The following is a 24,591-nucleotide window of genomic DNA, read 5'->3' as shown; positions in this document are numbered from 1 at the left end:
AATTACACATACAAACAATTAGTGGGAGGATATGACATTTTCCCAGCACCACCATCTCCAGACAATCACCTCCGTGATGTTAACTTTACGCAGTAATATAGTGATTCTTCTACATTCAAGGATGATGGTAGCAAGGCTAATTGTATTTTCATTTTCTTATTTATGAAAATATTAACATGAACTCACATAACTTGTTATATATAACTAATCGAAGAGTCTTTAAGTTGGTCTAATAATAATTTGAAAACATTAGGGGGGGAAATGTGGAAAAAAAGTAACTACAGAAGAATTTTTAGAAATCACAACTGAAAATAATATTTCCAACATGACACCTAAATGATAAAGAACCAATTTTAACCCCTGGAGTTTCTAACGTGAAAGAGATTTTGCAGAAACTCTTAATTCGGCAACCAAAATGCTTGGAAAAGTTAACCCTTGTTCATACCCGGAAAAATGTAAGAGGTTTCACTACCATTGTAAAGGAAAAATTAATGAACTGAAGTTCTTACCTAGAAAACTTGAAGAATTGCATAATTACACCTGATTTACACAATTTGGATTAACCTTCTTTTTGTGACCATTATAAAATAGAGACCATCTTCCAAATTTTCATTAAAAATGAGTGAATGGTTTTGGCTCCACAATAAATCTATGGGCCTTATTGATAAAAACAAGCATGACATTTTAATAAGTAAAAATACAGCCCTGGCCAGTTTGGCTCAGAAGTTAGAGCATCAGCCTATGGACTGAAGAGTCACAGGATCAACTCCCGGTCAAGGGCACGTACCTCGGTTGTGAGGTCAATCCCCAGCCTTGCTCAGGGTCATGTGGGAGGCAGTCAATCAATGTGTATCTCTCACATTGATGTTTCTCTCTCTCTCTCTCTCTTTTTCTCTCTCAATCCTCTCTCTCCCTTCCTCCCACTCTCTCTGAAGAGCAATAGAAAAATATACTCAGGTGAAAATCAAAAAGAAGTGAAATTACATATAAAATTATATCATGTTCAAAATGCAAAAGCAGTTGTTGCTTAGTCACATAGCTTCCAAGCACCTCTAATCTGACTCATATATAAAAATAAAACAGACAATAATTGAAGGCTATACCATTGCTAGTAAATCTTAACTACTTCAATAAAATTAAAGTAATACATTTTTCAAGAGTATATGTCAAACCAAAAAGAGACCAATAGATTCTTAGTTATTATTACAAGAAGAAATTGACTTATCACATAATAGAGATAGTTGACAATGCGAAGGGATACTTACTTTGAGATATGAAATAAAGCCAGTACTTATTCAAAAAGCTAGAAAAAGCCACAAGTCTGTGATACATGCAGAAATTAAGACTAAAACAGAGAACTGAAGGTACTAACAACTACTGTGTGACTGAGAAGGTGTTCTAGTTTTGTATATCCTTCTGGAATTAAAATAAGTTAAATCCTCAATATAGATTATGTATGTAAGCAAAATAGAAGTTTAGCAAAAGAAGATGCTGAGCTAGTCGGCAAGTTACAGTCAGAGGCCAAGTCACAGAGGAGCCTTTGTACCCAAAGGACAGAGAAAACCCAGGAAAGAGCTGGCCATTCAAGTGCACCGAGAGCTAAAAATAGAGCACACACAGAAGTAAGTGGTCAAGTGAGGAGCCTGCAGGCGTTGCGGGCGTTGCCTCTCTCTGGTCAATAAGTGTACGTGAGAGACAGTTCATGTAGGAACAGAGGCCAGGAGAAAATCACGTCTGGACAAGGTGAGCGAGTCTTCAGAAGGTTAGGAAGCACCCCAGGAGAGAAGAGGGGAGGAGGCCGGCTGGCAGGCAGAAACATCCACGTGCCCTCATGTCAGAGCCAAGGGAAAAGACGGAAGGAAAGACCAAAGCGTGAGGACGGGGCTTGGACTAGACCGTGAACTTCTCAGGAGAGAAGACCGATCGCTGAACTTTTTTAGATTGAAGTTAGACCTTGGTGTAAAATAGATAATTAAAAAGGAATAGTAACAAAAGCTAAGAGGGAGGGGAAGGAGTGGGACAGGCCAAGGTCAAACTCAGCTGGAGAGATTTACAGTGTCTCTGGCTCGGTGAATAAACCGCATGACGGACCAGCACTGTCAAGACCCAAGGCGAGCTCAAGAGGGACGAGGCAAAGAGCGAATCCTCACCAGCAGAAGGGAGCAGGTTGTTACCAAGCACAGCAGCTCCCAGTCTCTGGCTAGAGCTGCAAACAGACTGAAATTCTCAAGATACTTGTTTATAAAAAAAATGACAGAAATCTATTTTATCCAGCTGTTAGCAGAAAAAGGGGAAAGACTCTGTTTCCAATAGGCATCACGGGGAACGTCCAAGTATTAGGTAATTTCTATCCTAGTATACAGGAATCACGCAAAAGGTGGAAAGAAAAATTCAGTAATTTATGACTTCCCAAACTTTAAAACCTATTACATTAGGTTTGGGTTAAGAACTGTTTTGTTCTTCCGTGTTTTAAAACTTTTAATGTTCAATCTGTAAAAGTTAAACAAAAAGGTCAAAGAGATCAGATTTTGGGGGGGACTTAAGTATAGGAAAAGTATAATAATCCATCATGCAAATCATATAACACGTTAGGAGGAATAAAAACAAAGTAATACAAAGCATTTCTTTAGATTGATAATTGCCACTTGTTTTTAGAAAAAGTAAACTCTTTCCTAGCTACAATTTTTAATTGGATAAAAAGGGGACTTTATTCTCTATCTTTAATATTCATTAACGGTTTCAATCATACCCTTTTTCTCCCCTTCTCTAAAATATGTAAACAGAGGTGATGGTACATCATTCAGTGGTCAGTGAATCTGTAACTTTTCTCCTCCCTCCAGAGAGATAAGAGAGGAGACAGTTTGATACTGAAAGCTGACCTTAAAGGGGGGGGGGGGGAATAGGGATGTGTACTTTTTACTTTTAAAAATCCCAAGCAGAAAGTAAATGGCTTCAAAGTAATAGAAAATTAGGGAAGACAAAATTCATTCATAAGATGGAGTGAAAAAAGTGTAAGAGGCCAGAAATCAAAGTAAAATACCTAAAATTGTGAGGGCTCAAAAAAAAAAAAAAAAAAAAAAGTAGTATTCACTTCAGACTTCTCTGTTTTCTTTGAAGAAGGAGTAAAATAGTAAATAGTAAAGCATTTCCTAGCTCTACCAGATTATTCAGACGTTGGAAAAAGCATGTCAGTTGGATTTATAGTGAATGCCAAAGATGTTCAGTTCTTTGCAAGGAACGTACTATTACTTCAATTCCAATTTAATAGCTTTTTATTTGTTCTCATAATAGTATGATAATAATAATTTATCCCCGTAAATGTTCAGGGGGTTGGGTGGGGGAAGGCAGGACGTAAATCAACAATGTTGCAACAAAAATGTTCTTTTGTTTCAATAGTAGTGGGAGCAATAAAAATTACTCGGTACTATTTACTTGGAGAAATAACCTTCTTGTGAGGGTCTCCGCTTTCATCGAATCCTTGTCTTTTTTAGTAAGATTTCCTCCTTGGAAAGACAGAGGGGGAAAAGGGAAACACATAGAGGTAGGAAAAAACAACTTGGAAATAACTGTTAGTGAAAAGGTGAGAGACATAGATCTAAAGAAGAGAAAACACTGGGAAAACTATTTGAGAGAATGATAAAGCAAATTAATCGAATCTGCCCATTCATGCTTTACTGATTGTCCATTTGAGTGCCTTATAAAGGACAAGAGAGGTGTGTTTATCATCTCTTTTCTTTTACTGCTCGACTTAGGAAACCAGTCATGAGCCAAGCTAAAACTCAGCATTTATGCAAACAATTGAGTTAACTTGTGTGGCAAGACTGAAGCTCAAGAACAGAGATGCGAAGCAGTCGTTTAAGCATTTGTATCTTAGCTGTATATCCAGCTACGGTGGACCTTTGTAGGACTCACCAAAACGGTCACTGAATTTCTTTCCTAGAAGACCTTAGATTCTCTGGGAGCGGCACGCACTGCGTCATCGCCCAAGACCACGATCATCTCAAGTTCCAACAGAAAATGAAAGACCAAAGAACGAAGGATCAAGTTATTTGAAAGGTATGATTAATTTCCTCACCTTGATCAGGCAACTCCTTAAGAACTCCCCTTCTTATCAGCTCCTCTCTACTTTGTCTCGTGGATATCTTCCTTTCCAATACTTTTAAAAAGAATAAGCACAGGTAAGAATCAAGGCATTGCTTAAAATAACTATGAACAACATTCCAAGCAGAGTCGACACATTCGTTCTGTTCACTTGAGGACTGGAGCCCCCGTGTTTCTCGCTTGTCCAGCAAAACATGCGATTGGAGTCAGTGTAATTAGGACAAAGGCAATGGCCACGGCCCATGGTCTGGGACCCAGACACGGCACCCGATCGCTCCAACGATGGTGATGGGCCAAGAATCCAGACCGATTATTTCATCTCTACTACGGCTCACTTTCAAATATTTCTTCCTTTAGTAATGATGCATTCTAAAACATAGGTTTCTATGGAATATGCAATGTATGTAGAGAATATATATGTTTACAGTGAAAAACGACACCAAATAAACTTTCAGTAAATAGTCAGGTGACTCAGAGAGAAGATAAGCTGCTTTTTCAGGGTTTTCTCTCTCGCAAGAGCTATTACAAAGGTTCAACATCAGATTTATGTAACCATTTCCCTTGCCATCCTCAAAGTCTAGAGCAGCGGTTCTCGGGGTTGTGACCCCTTTGGGGGTCGAACGATCCTTTCACAGGGGTCACCTAAGACCACTGGAAAACACATATTTCTGATGGTCTTAGGAACCAAGACACCGCTCCTCTGTCTGTCTCCAGGCTCCAGGCGGGTCCGCCCACAGGCAGACACGCCCACATACAACACGGGGAGCTGTATTAAAGGGTCACGGCATTAGGAAGGTTGAGAACCACTGGTCTAGAGCGTTCCTATATCCTCTGACGCATCCCACGTCTTAGAAGGATGGAGTCAGATCATGTGAAAGGATGGAAATTTCAATTTTGTTTCTTTCTTCTTCTGGAAGAACCTAAGTTCCGGTTGCAAGCTCGGAAGGGAGCCAGGAACTCAGCGCCAGCCCCTTCAGTGTCCCCTTGCCCCTGGATGGTCTTAGTTCCTAACCCACACGGCATCTGCCCGTAAACTCCACTCCCCACTCCCAGGGGCCAAGAAGGTGTGTAAAATTAATACATGGTCGTGCCATCTACTAATCCTTCAAGCCAACATCCCCCCAAGTGTATTCCACAGAACTCTCTTCCCTCCAGGTGCCCGGTTCAAAAAAGTGCCTTGACGTAGCAAAAAAAAGGCTAGAGAGGGGGTGAAGGGCTGGCTCTCTGTGGCAAGGACAGGCGCATTGGTGGAGACTGGGCAGCCACAGCAGGACTAGATGCTGACCCCTCACCCCTACGGTTCCCACTCTTGTCCTTGTAATCTGCAAATTCTAGAGACACCCTGGACAACAATTTCATGACCCAAACTAAGCCCCATTAGCCTAAGCCCTGCCCTGACACATGCAATCAGAGCCAATGTTAACACTAAGAACATGTTTTTTCGGGGGGTGGGAGCAGTGCTCCAGGTGGCCTGAAGCAAGGACACGGAAGAGATGGGACAGCGGGGAGTGTTCTTGGGCTGGGAGCTTTGTACCAAGCACCGGAAAGTCCTCATCGAGTGCTTAGTAACGTCAGGAGCCCCAGAATAGCAGCACTTGTTCTCTCTTGAAGAAATTGGAATTTTTCCCCCTTTCTGATAACTAGGATTTGCGTATTTCTTTTTTAACCTGGCTGCCAGAAAAGCCAGAGTAAAAGTTGATATTTAACACAGATTTCGTAGCACAACTCATGGGTGAAACCCATTGCCCCTCATCGGGGACCTGACTTCATTTATATTCTGTTGACTGCAGACACACTCTTTGTTCTAGGTTTTGTCAGACTTTTTCTGGGTAGAATCAGAATGTAATCCAACAAGAAAATGCATGGATAAGTGAATGAAGGAATAGTGAAAAAAAAAAGATAATTAACATCTTATTGGTTCAAATGGAGGCACACAGAGAACTGTTCCCTCTCCCTTTAGGTTACCCCCCCCCCCCAAGCTCCACCTTCCTTTCCTGAAGGAAGTAACAACAGCTCACTGAAATGCTGGTGATTTCTTTTCTTTTTTAAAAAAATTTTGTTTATTGATTTTAGAGAGAGAGTACTGGAGAGTAATACACACCAATTCATGCTTGCCTGGGGCCCTGAGGGGAGGCAGGCTCTGAAGGCCTTTTACCGCTGGGTCTCAACTCCTACTGCTGGGGTGGGGACCGAGGCCCCCAGCTGTGCTGCTAAGTCTGAGGATGCAGGTGGCAACCTGGGCCTGGGGATCGGGCCAAACCCTGGGAAACCAAGTGCAGTGCGATGCGGAATACAATCACTAGGGCTGCCTGCCCCTCGCTCTTCATAAACAACTTCCATCATTTGCCGCTTCTGTAAAGTGGCCGAAAACACCAAATGGTTTTCAGGAGTCCTGGATTCTAGGACTACCAAGACTCCCACCACTGGCTGTGTGACACCGGGCAGTGTCTTCAAGTCCCAGGGCTGCTGACCCGTCATCTGCGAACCGAGCGAGGAGACTCGATGACCCCTCAAGGACAACTCACCCAGCCCAAACGCCGTGTGATCGTGTATTGTCAATCAAGGCCATTCTGTCATCTCTGCTGTAAGCACCTTGCAGAGTTTTCATCCTCGCTCTGAAACATCACAGGAGGGCCCAGAACATGCTGCCTTTCCATCATGGCTGCCAGGGCACACTTTAATTTTAGCTTTAAGTTTTCTGTTGCTTTAATTCTAACTTCGCTTCAGCTAAAAATCCCTCCTCTTTCTTCCTTGTAAATCCTGGAGCTTTGAAGCCGCAGCTTGGCTTCCTGCCAAGACTCAAAACCGACAGCTTTGTTCCTTGGCTCTGCCTCCTACCAACGGGCCCTGATAGGAAAATGCCTTCGGCTATTTGTTTGGTCTTGGGCTGAGCACATTTTTAACACATAAAGCAGAGAGCTGTGCTGGGGCCAAGGGGAACACACTGCAGGCGCTGAGCGAGGAAGGTATGCGGTCAGGGCTCTCCGTCCCAGCCACCGCTCCCCCAGAAGAACAAGTATTGCTCTCTTCATCTTCTAAAATATTTGCCTCCTGTTTGTATAGTGTCTGTATGTTTGCAGAGCACATTCACGGAACACTTTTCATAGGCGCAGAAGGGTTTTGCATCGGAATGAATCTGAGAGTTCATTCTAGTCCAACGGGCCACGCAAAGCACTCTGGGAACATCCCTGAGATGGGCTCGCCTGCTTGCCCGCATTTAGACTCAGGATGGGCTCTAAGGCATGGTCCTCTCTAGCTATCCACCACCCTCCTTTTCAGAAAGATATTCCTCATAAGGAGTCGAAATCCGCCCTACTCAAGCCCACGCTCCCCACAGCTCCAGACTAGACTAAGTCACCTGTGCGGGAAAGGCAGCCCGAGTTAGCCCCGTGGTCACTGAGAGCGAAGCGGGTTACCGAAGCCTCCTAGGACCTGGTCCCCAGTATCCCAGTCTGCTCTCTGACTCTGAAGCTCACGCTAATCGTTGTAAGTTAATGTTGCTGCTTCTCTAAAGTGGCCGAAAACACACAGTGGTTGTCGGGAGACCTGGATTCTAGTACCAGGACTTCCTCAGCTGTAGCATAACCACGGTACTGGTGGAGAAGAGACCGCAGGACGCTCAGCCCTGGATGTGTGGCTGGGTCTGTGCATGAAAAGAATCCCCACCAGTTGAGTAAATGGCTGATGATGACTCACTTTCTCCCCAATTTAAAAAGCATGCGTGAGTTTTAGACCTAGATCAAGCAAAACCAGGGTTTCTGTTTCACACCCTGCACTGGGTCAAGTCCTGACAGTCCAATCCTGGTTACAACAGCACACGTTCTCCTTCTCAGAGACACAAAGGGTGTGATGTGTGGTCCCCATTTTCCTAACTTCATGCTCAGACTCTGGTTGTTCAAGTATATGAGAAGGATCAACCTTCCCAAAACTTCCAAAGGCTGGTCCATCTCACTTTCAGTATCTCAGCTCTCAATAATATTTGGCATGGTCTCTAATGAGCCCCAGGCTAGTCCTCGGGATGTGTCTCCTCTCCTAACCACTCCCTCCTGGCTCTCTGGTCTCCAGCCCCCCTGGCCCCCCACTGGGCTGCTTCTCGCCTAAAACATGCCCCTGGGGTGCCTCTGTCCTTACCTGGGATACAATTTCCCCAGAACACGTATGGCTGACTCTATCACTTTCTTCAAGTCTCTGCTCAAAGGTCCCCTTATTAGAAATCCATTTTCTGCAGTCTGTTGTGGAATAGCCTGTTCCCCTTCCTGCCCTTATCCATCTTCTTACCCTGCAAAATATGTCATCACCTCCTCACATAGGACCTACTACTTGGTGGCAATGTAGTCTCGATGAGAATCAAAACCCTCTTTGTTGACTGCTGTGTTCCCAGCAGTGCCCTGCAGGGTGTTGGCACTCAGAAAATATGTGTATTTGCTGAATACATGAATAAAAGAAAATAGGCTAATAATGCAAATGTCCTGGTTCCTGCCCTTTCCCTACCTCCCTTCCAGGAGAAAGCAAGTGAGGCCTGTGGCAGAACTCGAAGAACAAGCGTCTTCTGTCTCCTTCCCTCGCTCGGCGGCTGGGCCAGCCAAGGGGAAAGCCTCGGCTCTCTGTCCTAGGGCTCATCTGAAAAAGTCCTGTATGCTCCGGAGAAGGTGGTCATAGTGTGCACAGGACCCCAGCCAGCTCGCAGGGTGTAACACACGACTGGGCTCATCATAAATTACGAGTGATTTACGATGTCCTCCGGGCACGGAGCCGGTGCGGGAGGGGACGCTGGGCACAGGCACCAGCTCCTTTCTGCAGACGCACGGCCAGGGTTTTCTCCTCCTCTGGAAGGATCTGTGTGAGCCAATCTTTCAGTCCACAAGCCACTTGTGTTTTCTTTTGGCCAGCAAAGAGAGTCCTAATTCTCAACTCTAACACCGTTTAATGATGGAACAAAATGGGAGAGTAAATAGAAAGCGATTCAGTGAGCGTGCCATGTTATCTTCTGGGTCCCGAGGACTGAATGGCCTCACTGTAACACCGGGACAGGGACAGAGGGCTGCCTGTCTGGGCTGAAAGCGGTGTGCGCGCCAGGCAGTGCGTTACCTCTCCTCCACGGCGGTGACAGAATGTCAGGCGGTGGCCTCCTTTTCCAAAGACCCTTCACGAAGGCGTAGCTAAGTCGTTTAAAGAAACAAACACCGAAATGCCACCCAAACGGGACATTTGCAAGAAGCTTCCAAAACATCTCAAGAATGTAAGGCAGAGAAACAGAGCCAACATCCCCACCTAGAAGCACGCAGGGGTCTGGCCACGTCCTTGTTTGTCCGCGCTCCCCGCCTGCAGACTAGACTGCGCCCAAGTCAGCCCCTCAAACAGCGGCCAAGCTTCCCCACGGGGCCCCGCCACACTCTTCCTCTCACTTGGCTTGCCCTCGCCCTCTTCAGAAGCCCCATGTTCAAGGCCAAGTTCATCTCGCCATTTCCTGGACATCGCCTGCACCTCCTCTGCTCCGTTCCTCCTTTCTGGTTTCTTCCTCCTAGAATCAGACTGTCTCTCTATCCCCCTGGGGGAAACCTTCCATAGAGTTTTAGGTCCTCTTCAAACAGCACCCCCTGGGCTGGATCTCACTATCGGTACTGGGAAGAATGAAGAACTCTGTGCTCCTCGAGTGCTCTTAGCTCTGTGCCTCAGCTTCCTCATCGACAGCATGGAGTCACAGCTGCCGCCTTTCTGGTTCTGTTGGAGATGAAATGAGTTAAAGCGAGGAAGGTGCTTAGACTGGCACCTGGAGTCCAGAAAGCATGCAATTAGCCATCACTGTTGTTTCTGTTACAGTATTTCTGTTGCTCTGCTGCATTTTTCATCGCCACATGTGTACATAGTTGCAAAGTCACATGACTAGTCTAAGCCCTATGAGGGATGTCTTGTTTATTTTTTCATCCTCATAATACCCAAAATAATTTATCGCAGAGTGGATATTGTGCAGTTAAGTGTGTCTTGGCGGGGAGGGGACATGTGTTGTGGTCTTTTCTACTTCTCTTAGAAACAGCCCCCCTGAGGGTTAGCCTTTGAGGAAACTCCTTCTCCCTTGCTTGGTCCATGTCATCTGTGTGAGGCTGACCCCATCCCTGGGTTCTCAGGCTCCCGGGCTTGTCCAATCAGAGGGCAGTTATTTCCCTGGCATGGTGCTTGGTTCAGAGAGATCCAGGCCCAAGGATTTTGCTGGAACAGTAGGAAAGGAAGGCTTTCTCTTTCATCTGGAGCTGTTAAAACTAGCTGAATATAAACTTGGAGTTGCTATTGGTTCCTTTGCCTCCACAAAGGGAGAGCCCAACTTAATAAACCAATAAACAACAACAACAACAAATATAGAGGAACTTAGGTTCAAAAGAAAGACACAGATTCTTAATCATAGCTTCTGGGCATCTGGCTCCAACCACGCTTGAAGGTTGTTTGTCCCTGGCTTTTCATTTACACGAACCCACACATTCCCTATTTGCTAAGCCTGTTTTCATTCATCAGAAATGAAGAGCTAACTAATCGAAAAAGGTGTTAAATAGGTGGTTTTAAAAAATTGAATATTTTTGCCCTGGCCAGTTTGGCTCAGCGGTTAGAGCGTCCGCCTGCGGTCCGGAGAGACCCGGGTTCGGTTCCCGCTAAGGGCATGTACCTTGGTTGCAGTTTGTCCCCGGCCCTGGTTGGTCGTGCGGGTGGCAGCCACTCGATGTGTCCCTTTCACATCGATGTTTCCCTCTCTCTCTCTTCCTCTCTCTCCCTCCCACTCTGTCTGTACAAAAAATGGAAAAATGTCCTCAAATGAAGATAAAAATAAAATAAAATAAAATAAAAAATTGAATATTTTTCCAGTAGAGGCTAAAGATTCTCTAGGTATTCAAGGCAGAAGTAGGAAAGAACGACACAGGTCCTCTTTTTCTCCCTCGAGAGTTTGACACTTGACCAGGCCTTAAGTAAGAGGAAGATGGAGAGATCTACGTCCTCCTCTTGGGAAATCAGTGTCACAACTTCCTCCAGAAACCTGACAGCAATCGTCATGCACTTGGTGCTTAGGTAGCATTTTAATATTTATTTTCTCATCAATCCTCCCATTATTCCTGAAAGATGGGCTAAGCAATGATCTATTTCCACAGAACAGATAAGAACACGGAGATTTAAAGAAGCTGAACATAGTTTCCATCCTGAGACTCTGGTTGAGCCCAGAGGAGTGTAGCCCAAAGCACAGCACGTGCAGCCTCCGATCTGAGATGCTCGTCCCAAAGTCCGCGGGTTTCCCACGAGAGGCCAGGCTTCCCAGCTTTCCTTCACGGTGCGAGACAGAAGCGCAGCTCTTACAAGTTAATTTTCAAGGGCCAATGATTAGATGGTAGTGCATTCTCATAGTTCAAATTACAAAAGGATACAGTAAAAATTCTCCCTCTCACTCTGCCCCTACTGGCTCTCGTCCTGTGCCCACCTACCCAAATTGAACCCCATCCTCACTGCATAAGCAAAGAACCACTTTTATTCGTGTCTTGTTAATGCTTTTAGATTTTTTTAATCCGCACCCTAGAGAGAGAGAAACATTGATGTCAGAGAGAAACATCGATGTGTGAGAGGAACATCGATCAGTTGCCTCCCGTATGCACCCTGACTGGGAATTGAACCTGCAACCTAGGCATATGCCCTAACTGGGAATCGAACCCGCAACCTTTTGGCATATGGGAAGACGCTCCAACCAACTGAGCCATCAGGCAAGGGCAAGAGGTGACGATCTGTGTCCCATGCAAACAGCAGCAGCTGCAAGCACCGTGTTCCCAGATGGGGTGAGCTGGGAACAGCCATGGCGGATCAACCCACGGGACTCATGGTTATTACTCCCAAAGGGTGTTCAGGACTAGAACAATGGGCAAGTCCCGGATCCCAGATGGGCCTGGAAGTACAAGTACTCTCAGGAGGGTGATTAGGGGCCAGGATCTGTGAGCTACGTGAAACACTGCTTGTCCTTCCTTCCTTCCTTCCTTCTAGTCTGACTCCTATGGACTCACGAGAAACACAAATGCATTAGACAGGTGCTTTCAGATTCACCCAGTTGGATTAGAAATTTCCCTTTCTTGTGTGTTTCCCATTTCTTGTTTCTTCACGTTAAAAGATAGTAAACCCAAGACAGGATGAGGCCACAGAAGGGACAGATGTTTAAAATGAAGATAACGATCATTTTTTGGAGGTTGTTAATAATCTTTAACAGCCTATTTTATTTAGCTACCCTATAAACAGGACATATTAAAACATCACCAACTCAAATGAACAGGCATGAGTAATCAGTTTAAGTTACTAAGACGACCAACTGGGCATTCTCCAAATCCTTGTTTATTCCACATACGTAGCTAATCTGAACAGGTGTTTTAGGATCATTAAAAAGCTTGTTTTCTTGAGCATTTTAAACATTCCCCTCCTGTATCTGCAATCTTGCCTACACAAGAGACTATCCAGTATTTGAACAAAACAGTATTTCTTTGGTAAAACCGATGCAGGCCTGGACTAAACCAGGCGGGACAATCAATACCTAGTTCCTGCTTGACCCTGCCGTCAGAGAACCAAGGGTGACTTCAATGAAGGTTGACATTTTCCGAGGCAAAACACCAAAAGATGTTGGGGCTTTGGGGAAAGTTCCTCTCCATCACACATGAAACGAGAATGTGTCAGGCGTGATCGTGATGCTGCCTTTCACATCGACATGATGCCCCCTGTGAGGGGTCCCCTTCCACGCCCTGCTTCAAAATTTCTGCTCATTCAGGCGATATCAGGGTCTCATAATTCTTCTTAAAGACCGAAACAGCTAGAAAATTGGAGATGGATCAGAAGGTACACAGTCTAGCCCTTTTAGGAGTCTAGCTTGAGTTCAAATCCAGACCTTGAAGCTTGCCAGCAGGTGACCACAGACGAACTCCTAACCTCTCTGTGCTCCTCACAGGAAAACGGAGGTAGTAAAACCTAACTTGGATGAACATGAGGGTGATTAAAACATAAAGTGTTTGACACAAAGTAGGGGCCACACAAATGTGAGTTTTTTTCCTCCTCAACTTTCCATTTTCTCCTGTCCACAGGTGTATATACCCCTTGGATAATGTTCTCTTGATATTTTTCTCTACATGTGCTATTGATCTAGAAGGCAGCACAGTACAGGGGTAAAGAAGGAAGTTCTCAGGCCGTTTAAAGTTAGGACGCAGGCCCTGGCCAGTTGACTCAGCGTTTAGAGTGTCAGCCTGTGGACCAGAGTCTCGGGTTCAATTCCGGTCAAGGGCACGTATCTGGGCTGCAGTTCTGTCCCCAGCCCTGGTGGGAGGCAAACAGTCAACGTGTCTCTCTCACGTCGATGTTTCTCTCTCCCTCCCTCCCTCCCTTCTTCCCACTCTATCTGAAGATAAATGAAAAAAATATCCCCAGGTGAGGATTTTTAAAAAATGGCGAAGATGATAAATTTTATGTTATATGTTTTCTGCCACAATTTACAAATAAATTAAATTATAAGACATTTGGGGGCTACATCAGTGCTGAGAGCCATATATCTAGGATGAAAAATAGATCGCAAGACATTTTCAAAGAATTTTTAACTATGTTGATGTGTTACGTGTTCACTATTTTCCCACATCCAGGCTTCTCTCTAACCTTGTGTTTTATTCTTATATTTCCCACACAGCCTCTGATGCCCTGTCTCATAAAAGGCAGAAAGGAAACACTTCTGCTTTGGAATAAAGAGAACTTCAAGAGTATCTGTTTGCAGCCCCAGAGTCCGGGTTTGGAAAGCAGCTGCAGAAGCCGGCCGAAAAACGGCTGTGAGCCTGGACGTGCAAACTTCTTTCACCCGACAAAGACATCAGAATGAAAACTACAGTGTGCACTCCAAGGGGGAAACCAGTCAGGAAAATGTCCAAGCCAAAGAGCAGTCACTTTCCAGGGCTTAGCCCTTAGTGATAAAGACCGGATTCGTATCACAGGATGAAAAAACCCCAAACAAAACCACCAAGGGAAATAATATGCAAAGGAAATAAAATAATGGACTTTCCTGACATGAGATCTCTGACCTCGGCCAGAAGGAATTCTGTAGTACCTTTAAAAGTGTTTAAAAGTGGCACCACTCCAAAGGAAAATGAATTTAGGAAACTATCCACCCAAGTAAGGCGTATAAACAATCAGGTCCTCTCTTAAAGCGACACAAACTCCCACGGTCTTGTCCCCCTGGAAGCCCGTTTTGTTGAGATTGATGAGAAAGAACATTGATCCTTTCCTCCGTATTCTGCATAGGAATTAGATGTGGCAAACAAAAATAGACACTTGAGTGAACAATTGTACATTTCATTCTAACGGGTATGATTCTTTAAAAATGTCACGTAGATGAGGTTTGTCAGTCTGAACCCTACTTGTATGTCTCTGGGTCTATTTTGTTCATCAACTTATTTTGTTGATTATAGTCCACAAATAAGTGAGAGGAGGGGGGCGGGAGGGAGGCAAGAGGTAAACCAATGGAAGCATAACCAATGGACACAGACAACAATGCTGGGAGGGGCGGGGGCGGGCGGGGTCAGGAGGAGGGGTCAGTGGAGGAAAAAGGAGAAATATTTATAACAGAAACACAGCAATATATTTTATTATTAAACAATAAAAAGATAAATTCACAAACATAAAGAAGAAAAATTAAAAGCAGTGATATTCCCAGTATCACACTATTATTTTAGTACCAGAATAAAAAAACTTTGAAAACAAAAAAAATCAACATAAGCATTGATTAAAAAAAAAATGTCACTTATGATCAGGACTCAGCAACACCTACAGCTGTGTGACCCTCTGAGGTTTTCATGGGATGCTCCGTGGACATGCCTTGCCCTGCGACAGGGTGGAGGCCTGAGATTCTGGTCAGCTCTACCGCTCAACAAATCTGAACCTAAAGCCCCACGTGGATTAAACAAACACTATCATATTTTATGATTTATATTTATCTGTAGAAGCTGGGTCCTGATAGGCCATTCGTTGTGCAGTTGGCTATTTGAAGCCAGTGATGGTAGGTTTCAGTATTTATGAAACCACCGATTTCAATTATGACAAATATACATCAAGTGAACACTCAGATTACTCTTTCTCATAAATGGGTTTTACCCCTATAGTGAATAATAAATTCCCCCTAAATAAGATAGTAGGGCCACAGTGCTTCTTTCCCTCCACCCATGTGTAGAAAGATTTGAACCAAGAACAAAATTCATCCTATTGGGAGAAAAAGGATGAAGAAGAATACTGAGTTCATATTTAATGCATACAGAGGAAATGTGTTTGAATACCGTATCATATATTTAGGAAAACAGAATAAAGAATTTAGAAAATATGTATGATAAAATTATTATATGTTATCTCTATTCACAGAATTTCTAACACTTAGTTGTACTGATTAGGTTCAGTAATAAAATACACAGGCACACAAATGGGTTAACTAACATGGCCGACGCCACCTCCTCACTGTCAGCGATGTGTCCACACTGACCTTGACAACACGGCCCCCCACAGAGCAGACGGTAAGAGCCCCTTAAGTTCACCATCCGCTCACAAAGCAATGGGCCTCCACCTCGTCCGGACAATTTGGTGAAATGCTCATTTTGTCTAATTTGGCTTTTCAAGATTCCCTAAAGCTTTTAAGCAGCTCTCAATGATGTGAACACAAAGGAAGAATTAAAAATACATATAATCTTCCCCTTATCCCCCCCCCACAATTCCAGCATTTTCCAAATCAGAAATACCCACTTACAAACACCCCATGCATGGGATGGGATAAGGCTCATCCAAAGCCTTCCATTCATTCATTTACTCATTCTACAAACATTTATTGAATGTTTAACATAAGCCAGGTACTATTTATTCCAGTTGCTTCGGGATTTTTATCAGAGAAGAAAACAGAAATCCCTATTCTCACGGGAGTTATAATCTAGTAGGAAGGGGGACCCGATAATAAACAATGGACATAATTCTTAATGTTAGAAGGTAAAATGTTCTAAGGAAATTAAACAAAAGAAGGCAGAGAAAGAGGCACTAAAGGTGCTGGGGGCCCTACTTTAAACCCACCAGGGCAGCAACAATAAAAAGGACAGATAATAACAAGTGTTGCCCAGAGTGTGGAGAAACTGGAACCCGCACACACTGTTGATGGGAATGTAAAATTGTGCAGCCGCTTTGGAAAACAGGCTTGGCAGTTCCCCACAATGTTAAATGTTGAGTTACCATGTGACTCAGCAATTCCATTTCTAGGTATATAACCAAGAGAAGTGAAAACATGTGTCCACACGAAACCTTGCACGCATATGCTCACAGCAGCATTATTCGTAATAGCCAAACGCAGAAACAACTCCAATGTCCACCCACTGACGGGTAGATACATAGAGTGTGGTTTGTTCACACCGTAGAATATTATTAAGCCAAACGAAAGGAACCAGTCACAAAAGACCACATATTTATTATATGATTCCATTTACAAGAAACAGAGAGAATAGGCAAGGCTAGAGAGACAGAAAATAGAGCTGGGGGTTCTGGGGAAAAGTGGGGAGCGATGGCCCATGGCATGGAGCTTCTTTTTAGGATAATGAAAATGTTAAAAGTTGATACTGGGAACGGTTGCATAAGTGTGAATAATACTTAAAACCACCGAATTCCACACATTAAATGGGTGAGTTGTGCGGCATATAAAGTCTATCTGAACAACGCCGTTGGACCAGAGAGTGCTGGAGGAGAGGAGAGGTGATCAAGTTACCGCTAAAAATAACACGGACCTACAGTAAAAGCAGGAACACACGGAACAGAGCGCAGATGCTCACGGCCTCGGAGCGATGGGCTTGGTGTGGGGATGCTGAGAGGGGTTCCTGGGGAAGGAGCTGGGGGCCACTCCCGCTGCCCCAGCGTGGCCGCCACTATGCCAGCCGCCGGATGCCCAATGCCGAATGCGATGTCCGCCTGTGCCTTACATAAGACCTAATGTAAACCTTTTGTGAAAGCGAAGTGATGTAAAGTGAATTTTTGAAAAGCAGGGGATACCTGTGTACACATACAATACACGATAGAGTCTAAAAAAGGAAGAAAATGCTTTCGTGTGCTTTAACATGCATGAACCTCGAGGACATGATGCTAAGTGAAAGAAAACAGTCATAATAGGACAACTACGGTGTGACCCCACCCACATGAGGTGTCCAGTGCAGTCAAATTCATAGCTGTGGGAGGCAGAACAGTGATCACCAGGGATTGGGGAGATGGGACAAAGGGGGGCTGTCTGGCAGGTACAGAGTTTCCATTCTGCAAGATGAAAAAGTTCTGGAGATCTTCACAACAATGTAAATATACCTTTATACTGCTAGATGGTACATTTAAAAGTGATTAAGATAGTAAATCTTAAGATATATGTTTTTTACCATAATGGAAAAAAACCCCACTCATAACAATATCAAGTGCCGACAAGGATGTACGGCAGCTGCATCTCCCTGTGAAGCCGGTAGGAATGCAAAGCTCTGGGAGACAGTTTGGTAGGTGCTTATGAGGTTAAACACACATTCAATAAACGACCCAAAACTCTCCCTCCTGCAGATTTTCCCCAGAGAAATAAAATTTTCTGTTCACACAAAAACCTTTACATGAATGTTATAGCAGCTCTATTCCTAATTACCCCCAAGCTGGAAACAACCCAGATGTCCTTCAACAGGGAGCGGATAAGCACACTCGGGCACATCCACGCCACGGAACAGCCCCGAGCAGGCAAGAGGAACAGCTGATAGATGTGGCAGTCTGCACGAGTCTCAAAGGCGCTGTGCTGCGGGAGACAGGCCGGTCTCCAGAGAGTTCATGGGGAAGATTCCAATTTTTATGACATTTTTGAAACAACACAATGATAGTGAAGAAGAACAAAGCAGTGGTTGAAGAAGTTAGGGGACGGGTGGGGTGCAGGGGAGGTAGGGTGTGATATGAAGAATGCACAGGGGAGATTGTGAGTGATGGAACTGTGATACGTCCTGATTACAATGGCAGTGACCCAAACCAACACATATATGAAAATTTATAAAACTGCACACACACATGCACACACACATACCACACAGAATACCAGAGTGATGAATGACCAAGAATGTGACCTCTTTTGAGAAAGTCGTGATCACAGATGCAGTGTCAGAGTGAACTAGTTAGTGGCTCCTTGTTATATCTGCCTGCCACGTAAGCCAACCACAACTACTTCTAAGAAAATCTCGGGAGTCCACCGTTAGAGTGGTCAGGAAGAGTACTACATCTCCATAGGCTCCCTGGCCCATCACAGTCCAAAAGAGAGGCAAGGCAAGGAGAAGTTTTGGAGAAATCAAAAGCTGATTTGTGTTTTCTGCAAGGACTCGGGCTTGACACAGCAAACACAAACTGGTGCTCACTGCAAATCCTCACTCCCAGGGGCCGTGTGCTGGGGAAGTTCACAGGAAATGTTTCCAGGGGGGCCACAGGTAACCTCGGGACCTGAGGTCCAGACTGTGCAGAAACCATTCCAATGACCTCTCAGCTGTGACCTTTGCTTTTCTTCTTTGGAGAGAATCCACCAATATGTCAGCCATAAATATAAACCAGCTTTCATACTAAAAGGGAAGCTCAGCCCTGGCCGGTTCAGCTCAGCGGTTAGAGCATCGGCCTGTGGACCGAGAGTCCTGGTTTCGGTTCCCACTAAGAGCACGTACCTCGGTTGCAGTTTGTCCCCGGCCCTGGTTGGGGTCGTGTGGGTGGCAGCCACTCGATGTGTCTCTCTCACATCGATGTTTCTCTCTCTCTCTTCCTCCCTCTCTGCCTCCCGCTCTATCTGAAGATAAATGCAAAAATGTCCTTGAGTGAGGATAAAAAAAAAAAGGAAGCTTAAGGAGCTGGGGACCATATTCCTTTGCTCAGGTCTAGAAAAGGAGAACGACATCCAGAAGGAATGGGAAAAGTAATACGGTTGGTTAATGGAAGTTACAAAGAGAAATGTTTGAAGGAAGGAGAAAGGAATCAAGACTACAGTAAAGAGGTTGACAGGCGGCAACAGTTCACATGAAGAAGAGGGGAACAGTCGGTGCCCTGTGTGGGTCTGGGGCATAGCATGAGGGAGGGGCAGATGTGGACTGGCACACCGGGCACACAGGCACACCAGACACACCGGGCACACCGGGCACGCAGGGCACACCAGACACACCGGGCACACCGGGCACACAGGCACACCAGACACACCGGGCACACCGGGCACACCGGGCACACAGGCACACCAGACACACCGGGCACACCGGCACACCGGGCACACAGGCATACCAGACACACTGGGCACACCGGGCACACCGGACACACCGGGCACACCGGGCACACAGGCACACCAGACACACCGGGCACACCGGGCACGCGGGGCACACTGGGCACGCAGGGCACACAGGCACACCAGACACACCGGGCACGCAGGGCACACAGGCACACCAGACACACTGGGCACACCGGGCACACCGGGCACGCAGGGCACACAGGCACACCAGACACACCGGGCACACCGGGCACACAGGCATACCAGACACACTGGGCACACCGGGCACACCGGGCACGCAGGGCACACCGGGCACACCGGGCACACAGGCACACCAGACACACCGGGCACACCGGGCACGCAGGGCACACAGGCATACCAGACACACTGGGCACACCGGGCACGCAGGGCACACAGGCACACCAGAGCACACCGGACACACCGGGCACGCAGGGCACACCGGGCACACCGGGCACACAGGCATACCAGACACACTGGGCACACCGGGCACGCAGGGCACACAGGCACACCAGAGCACACCGGACACACCGGGCACGCAGGGCACACCGGGCACACCGGGCACACAGGCATACCAGACACACTGGGCACACAGGCACACCAGAGCACACCGGACACACCGGGCACACCGGGCACGCAGGGCACACAGGCACACCAGACACACCGGGCACACCGGGCACGCAGGGCACACCGGTCACACAGGCACACCAGACACACCGGGCACACAGGGCACACCGGGCACGCAGGGCACACCAGAGCATGGAGCGAAGGAAAGGCTCACGAGCCTGGAACTCCACAGACCCGGGCTCACAGTGGCGATCGGGGAACATCTGCTCTATGAACGAAAACGAAGAAGATTCCTCAGAGCTGGCAAGAAGGGTCAATCAGTGGTCACAAGGACCCCTGCCTGGTGTGTGTGACCTGTGTGTCTCATCAGAAGGAATGCTGTCTCCTTGTCGTGTGTTTCTTAGGCCATGAAGGCCACGCCAAGACATCTCAAACTGTCCTCCACTGCTTTTTAAAACAGGAATCACTGTCTTCCCTAGAAGCAATCGGACAGCTCATCTCCTCAGAGTACTGAGCAGGAAACAGAAAGGCGTGAAAAGCTGGGCGTGGTTTTCTCCTCTTCTGGCTGAAGATCCCAGAACACAAAAAGGGTGCACAAAGCAAGTGAAGAGCACTTTGTATGGATAGTGTCCAAGACAAGGTCTGTTTTCTGGACCATAACATTCATACAATAATGATGGGTCTGTCAAGACATGGGTCCAGCCCTGGCCAGTCTGGCTCAGCAGCTGAGTGTCAGCCTGCGGACCAGAGAGTCCCGGGTTCAGTTCCCGCCAGGGGAACATACCACAAAAAAAAAAAAAAAAAAAGAAAAAAAAACGACATGGGGTCCAGTCCATGAAAACAGAAATGCTAGGCTGGGCAGAGACGGACTGAATTGGCCTGTTGAAAAGAAACTTAGTGTTGAATTAGGGAGGGTGGTAAGGGACCCAGACAGAAGTATAAAATCAGGCATCATGGCAGACAGTAGCTAGGACAGAAGAAACGGCAGTGGAAATTTCTGGTGCTTTCAGAGAAAATGGTACCCAACAGTGTGGGCAGAACATGAACGGGTGCGGAGACAGGAGAGTGACAAGGGCAACCTGAGGTGTCGACACAAGAAAGTGTCTCTTCCGAGACGTGGTGGAGCATGGCTCAAAAGAGCCAGATCAGATGCAAAGCGGGGGTCCACCGGGGGTGGGCAGGCCCCTTGGGACACTGTCAGGGAGGCATGTGCCTGCAGGGAAGCACAGACCTGGGGTGACACAGGCTGGGGACAGGTAGAAGCGGCACATAGAAAGGACGTGCAGCATGTTGTTATGGGGGTAAAACAAATCGCCCGTCCAGGAGGATCTGGGTGATATCTTTCTAATAGGGAACATTAAATGAGCAGAAATGTGATATAAATGATACTGGGGAACTTCTACTTCCCTAGACATTTACAAGATACTTCCTCCTGATCAAGTCTTACCACTGTAGTAACAAGATGAATTCCTAGTCTGGACGGGATTCTAAACAGTAAAAATGTGGTTAGTTAAGTGTACTAATAAGAATTTGGGCCCTGGCCGGTTTGGCTCAGCGGTTGGAGCGTCGGCCTGCGGTCCGGAGAGACCCGGGTTCGGTTCCCGCTAAGGGCACGTACTTCGGTTGCAGTTTGTCCCCGGTCCTGGTTGGTCGTGCGGGTGGCAGCCACTCGATGTGTCCCTTCACGTCGATGTTTCTCTCTCTCTCTCCCTTCCTCTCTCTCTCCCTCCCACTCTATCTGTACAAAAAAAAAAAATGGAAAATATCCTCGGGTGAGGATAAAAAAAAAAAAAAAAAAAAGAATTTGGGGGCACGTCACCATGTCATCTTAGCGTTAGAAATAGCCAAGAATGGGAGCATGAGGGCTGGCTCTGAGAGACAGGGACTTTGCCAGGCTTGCTCAGCACTGCGCTTCCAGCACACTGCACAGGGCCTGGAGTTCACTGAAAACGCACTGAGTAAGCTGGACAATGTAGTGTGGTCCATAGTGAGAAAGGGAATTAAAAATAGATCAAGGGGATGCAAGAACTTTAGGAAAAGACGGAAGGATCATGATGTAACAATGTGATTGGGAGTCTCTCTCTCTCTTCCCCCCAGTGTATTAATACCATAATTAGACAGAAGGAAATGCATGTGGCTATTTAATAGGATTTCTGAGTGCCTTTCTTTCCCTTCTCTTTGCTTCAATGTTGTTGCCTTCCCAATAAACTTCCCCTGACTATGCTATTTTAAACAGTAACTTCCCACATTCCCTATTTCTTGCTTTATGTGTTCTCTTCTCGAGTTCTAATATACTACCTAACTTACTGGTTTACACTCTGTGAACCCTGGTAGCACACCAGCTCCCTAAGGAAGGGCAGTTTTGTCTCTTCCGTTCCCAGCTGTATCACTGTGCCTGGCACAGAGCAGAGGTAGATGCTCAATAAACATCTGAGGACAAATGAGCGTGGTCAACCATGTATGCAAGGAGCTCTAGTGGACCTGGGTGAGCTGTGTGGTTATGGCTGGTTGGGGATCTGCTCTTGGGATGCAAATTAGGAAAAGGGAGACCTTCTCTTCTCTTCCTCCGATGTGGTATGAGGGTAAACGATACCTGAAAGTATTTCCATCTTCTCAGTAGACCAAGATAAATAAAGGTAAAATTATGTCATTTATTAATGCAACTAGACCAGTCCTTACCACACACCACCCTGGGCACATCCTCTGTCCTACCCTGATTCTGCCCTACTTTCTAGGTATAAAATCCATTCTCAGCAATGTCCTGCCTCTATAGTTACAAAGCATAGTGTCTTTACTAAAACCAAACGCATTTTTATCCTTCCCAATCATTTTTCTATGTGTACACTGCAGAAATCAAGCCAGTCAAGAACCAAAATAATTCCTGAGGCCAAGTCCTTCTTACAGCAACAACTACTAGATGATGCAAACCAACGTATTAGAGTCAACTTTCAATGAGCAATCCATGCTGATCTGGGTATGAAGTTATCTTCTAGATATGCAACATGGTGCAATGGTCTAAAGTATTGGCTATGGTTCCAAACCGCTTGGGTTAAAATACTGCCTTTGCTTCCCATCAGGTGTGTTTACTTGCACAAGTGATTTGAATTTTCCTGTCCTAGCGTCCTCGTGAGTAAAGGTGGGATAATAGCAGCACTCAAGCTTCCTAAGTTCTGAAGATTAAATGAGTTAATGTGAATAAAGTTCGTGGCGCAGGACCTGGCACATAACAGCGTTCAATAAAAATTAGCCATTATTATTTTTAGGAAATGCTGTGTACCTTCCGTAAATTAAAGCTTTTACCAGACAACTCTCTACACGCTACTCTGATTCATAGAAAGTAGATAACTTGCAACAATGTTATCTAAAAATCTGGACTGGCATTCCTTCCCCATTATTAACAAAACAAATAAAAGTCACAATTTTAATGAAGAGAAGTTGCCTTGATTTTCTTAATTTAGGAGTATAACTTACTTTTAAAATGAGGGCAAAAAGATAGAAAACATTTTTCCTAATTCTTTTATTGGCTTCTTAATAGCTCTAGATGGTTGTAATTATGAGTACAGATGTTTTTGATTGGCATTTTACATTACTCTCTTTCTCTTTCTATTCTGATTTTTAAATCTTCTATGTCATCTATGAAGTCCTACAGCACCCAGTACTCTATTTTTAGTTACAGTGGCTAGACAATCAGTAAGCCATTCAGGCACACGTAAGTATGCATGCCAGGCACAAATTATTATATAAAGCACCTGAAGTGGGGCAAAGCTGTGTGAGATAGTCTCTGCCCTTAAACACTTTACATGCTAAATTAGAAGCAGACACAAGCTAGAAAAGAAGTCAAAATACACACGTTGTAACAGCCGTACGAGCAAAGAGGGGAGGTCCCTACCCGCTGATGCAGATTCAAGACCCATGTCTTCAGAAGGAAGAGACACGTAGGACCTTGCACAGGTGGTGGCCCTTCACCAGGTGTGGCTGTGGGAAGAAGGTGCTCAGAGGAAGAGGGAAGAGCAAGAAGGACGGCCTGGGGACAAGTGACCGTGTGTGCCAGAGTCCAAGGCTGTGACTAATGAAGATATGACAGGAGAGGTCAGCAGGGGTTCCGCGGAGGAGAGCTGAGGAATCTGGAATTCATTTACGAAACAATGTGGGGTCAGTCACACTTTTGGAGGAAGACGTGACCAGACCCAAGTTCCACCCTGGGGAGATTCCCTCGTGGTGGAATCAGGATGACAGATGGGGGAGAGGGCAGCGATGGGTGCTCTGCCCCCCTTCCCCAAACCCCCAGCACCCTCTGCTCTGTCTTCCCTCCAGATCCTCGGCCGTGTTATTCTAGCAACAGGCCCAACACCCGACTGTGGGTCTGAGGAGGCTGCTGCCGTAGCCCCATTCTGGGCTCCACACTGCACAGTGAGTTCCTGTCCTGCACCCTCTGGTAACTTCCTGTCCTAGTGACCAGCTCTGTCCCTAGTTCCTTAACAACAAACAAACAAAGGAGGGGGCCCTATTTAAACCTGTGTTTTCTTCCACTCAGCCCCATCTGCCCCCACACACTACCACTTGCGCAGAGGATGCCCTGGCTCCCAAGGCCTGCCTGGATCGCC

General features: G+C 45.9%; 1 protein-coding gene across 3 annotated transcripts in view; it reads right to left on the bottom strand.

The window, feature by feature from the left end:
* The window catches only part of PHACTR2 (phosphatase and actin regulator 2), a 104,513-nt gene that overhangs the window by 43,224 nt on the left and 36,698 nt on the right, over positions 1 to 24,591 (bottom strand). For all 3 annotated transcript variants that reach the window (XM_036249049.1, XM_036249048.1, XM_036249047.1), the window contains exon 3: positions 4,076 to 4,156. In XM_036249049.1, coding sequence (XP_036104942.1) covers positions 4,076 to 4,156 — 81 coding nt within the window. The remainder of the gene's footprint in view (positions 1 to 4,075; positions 4,157 to 24,591) is intronic.

Source organism: Molossus molossus, unplaced genomic scaffold (genome assembly GCF_014108415.1).
Source record: "Molossus molossus isolate mMolMol1 unplaced genomic scaffold, mMolMol1.p scaffold_m16_p_8, whole genome shotgun sequence".
In the NCBI taxonomy this organism is placed as follows: Eukaryota; Metazoa; Chordata; class Mammalia; order Chiroptera; family Molossidae; genus Molossus; species Molossus molossus.
This window is presented reverse-complemented; position numbering and strand designations above follow the sequence as displayed.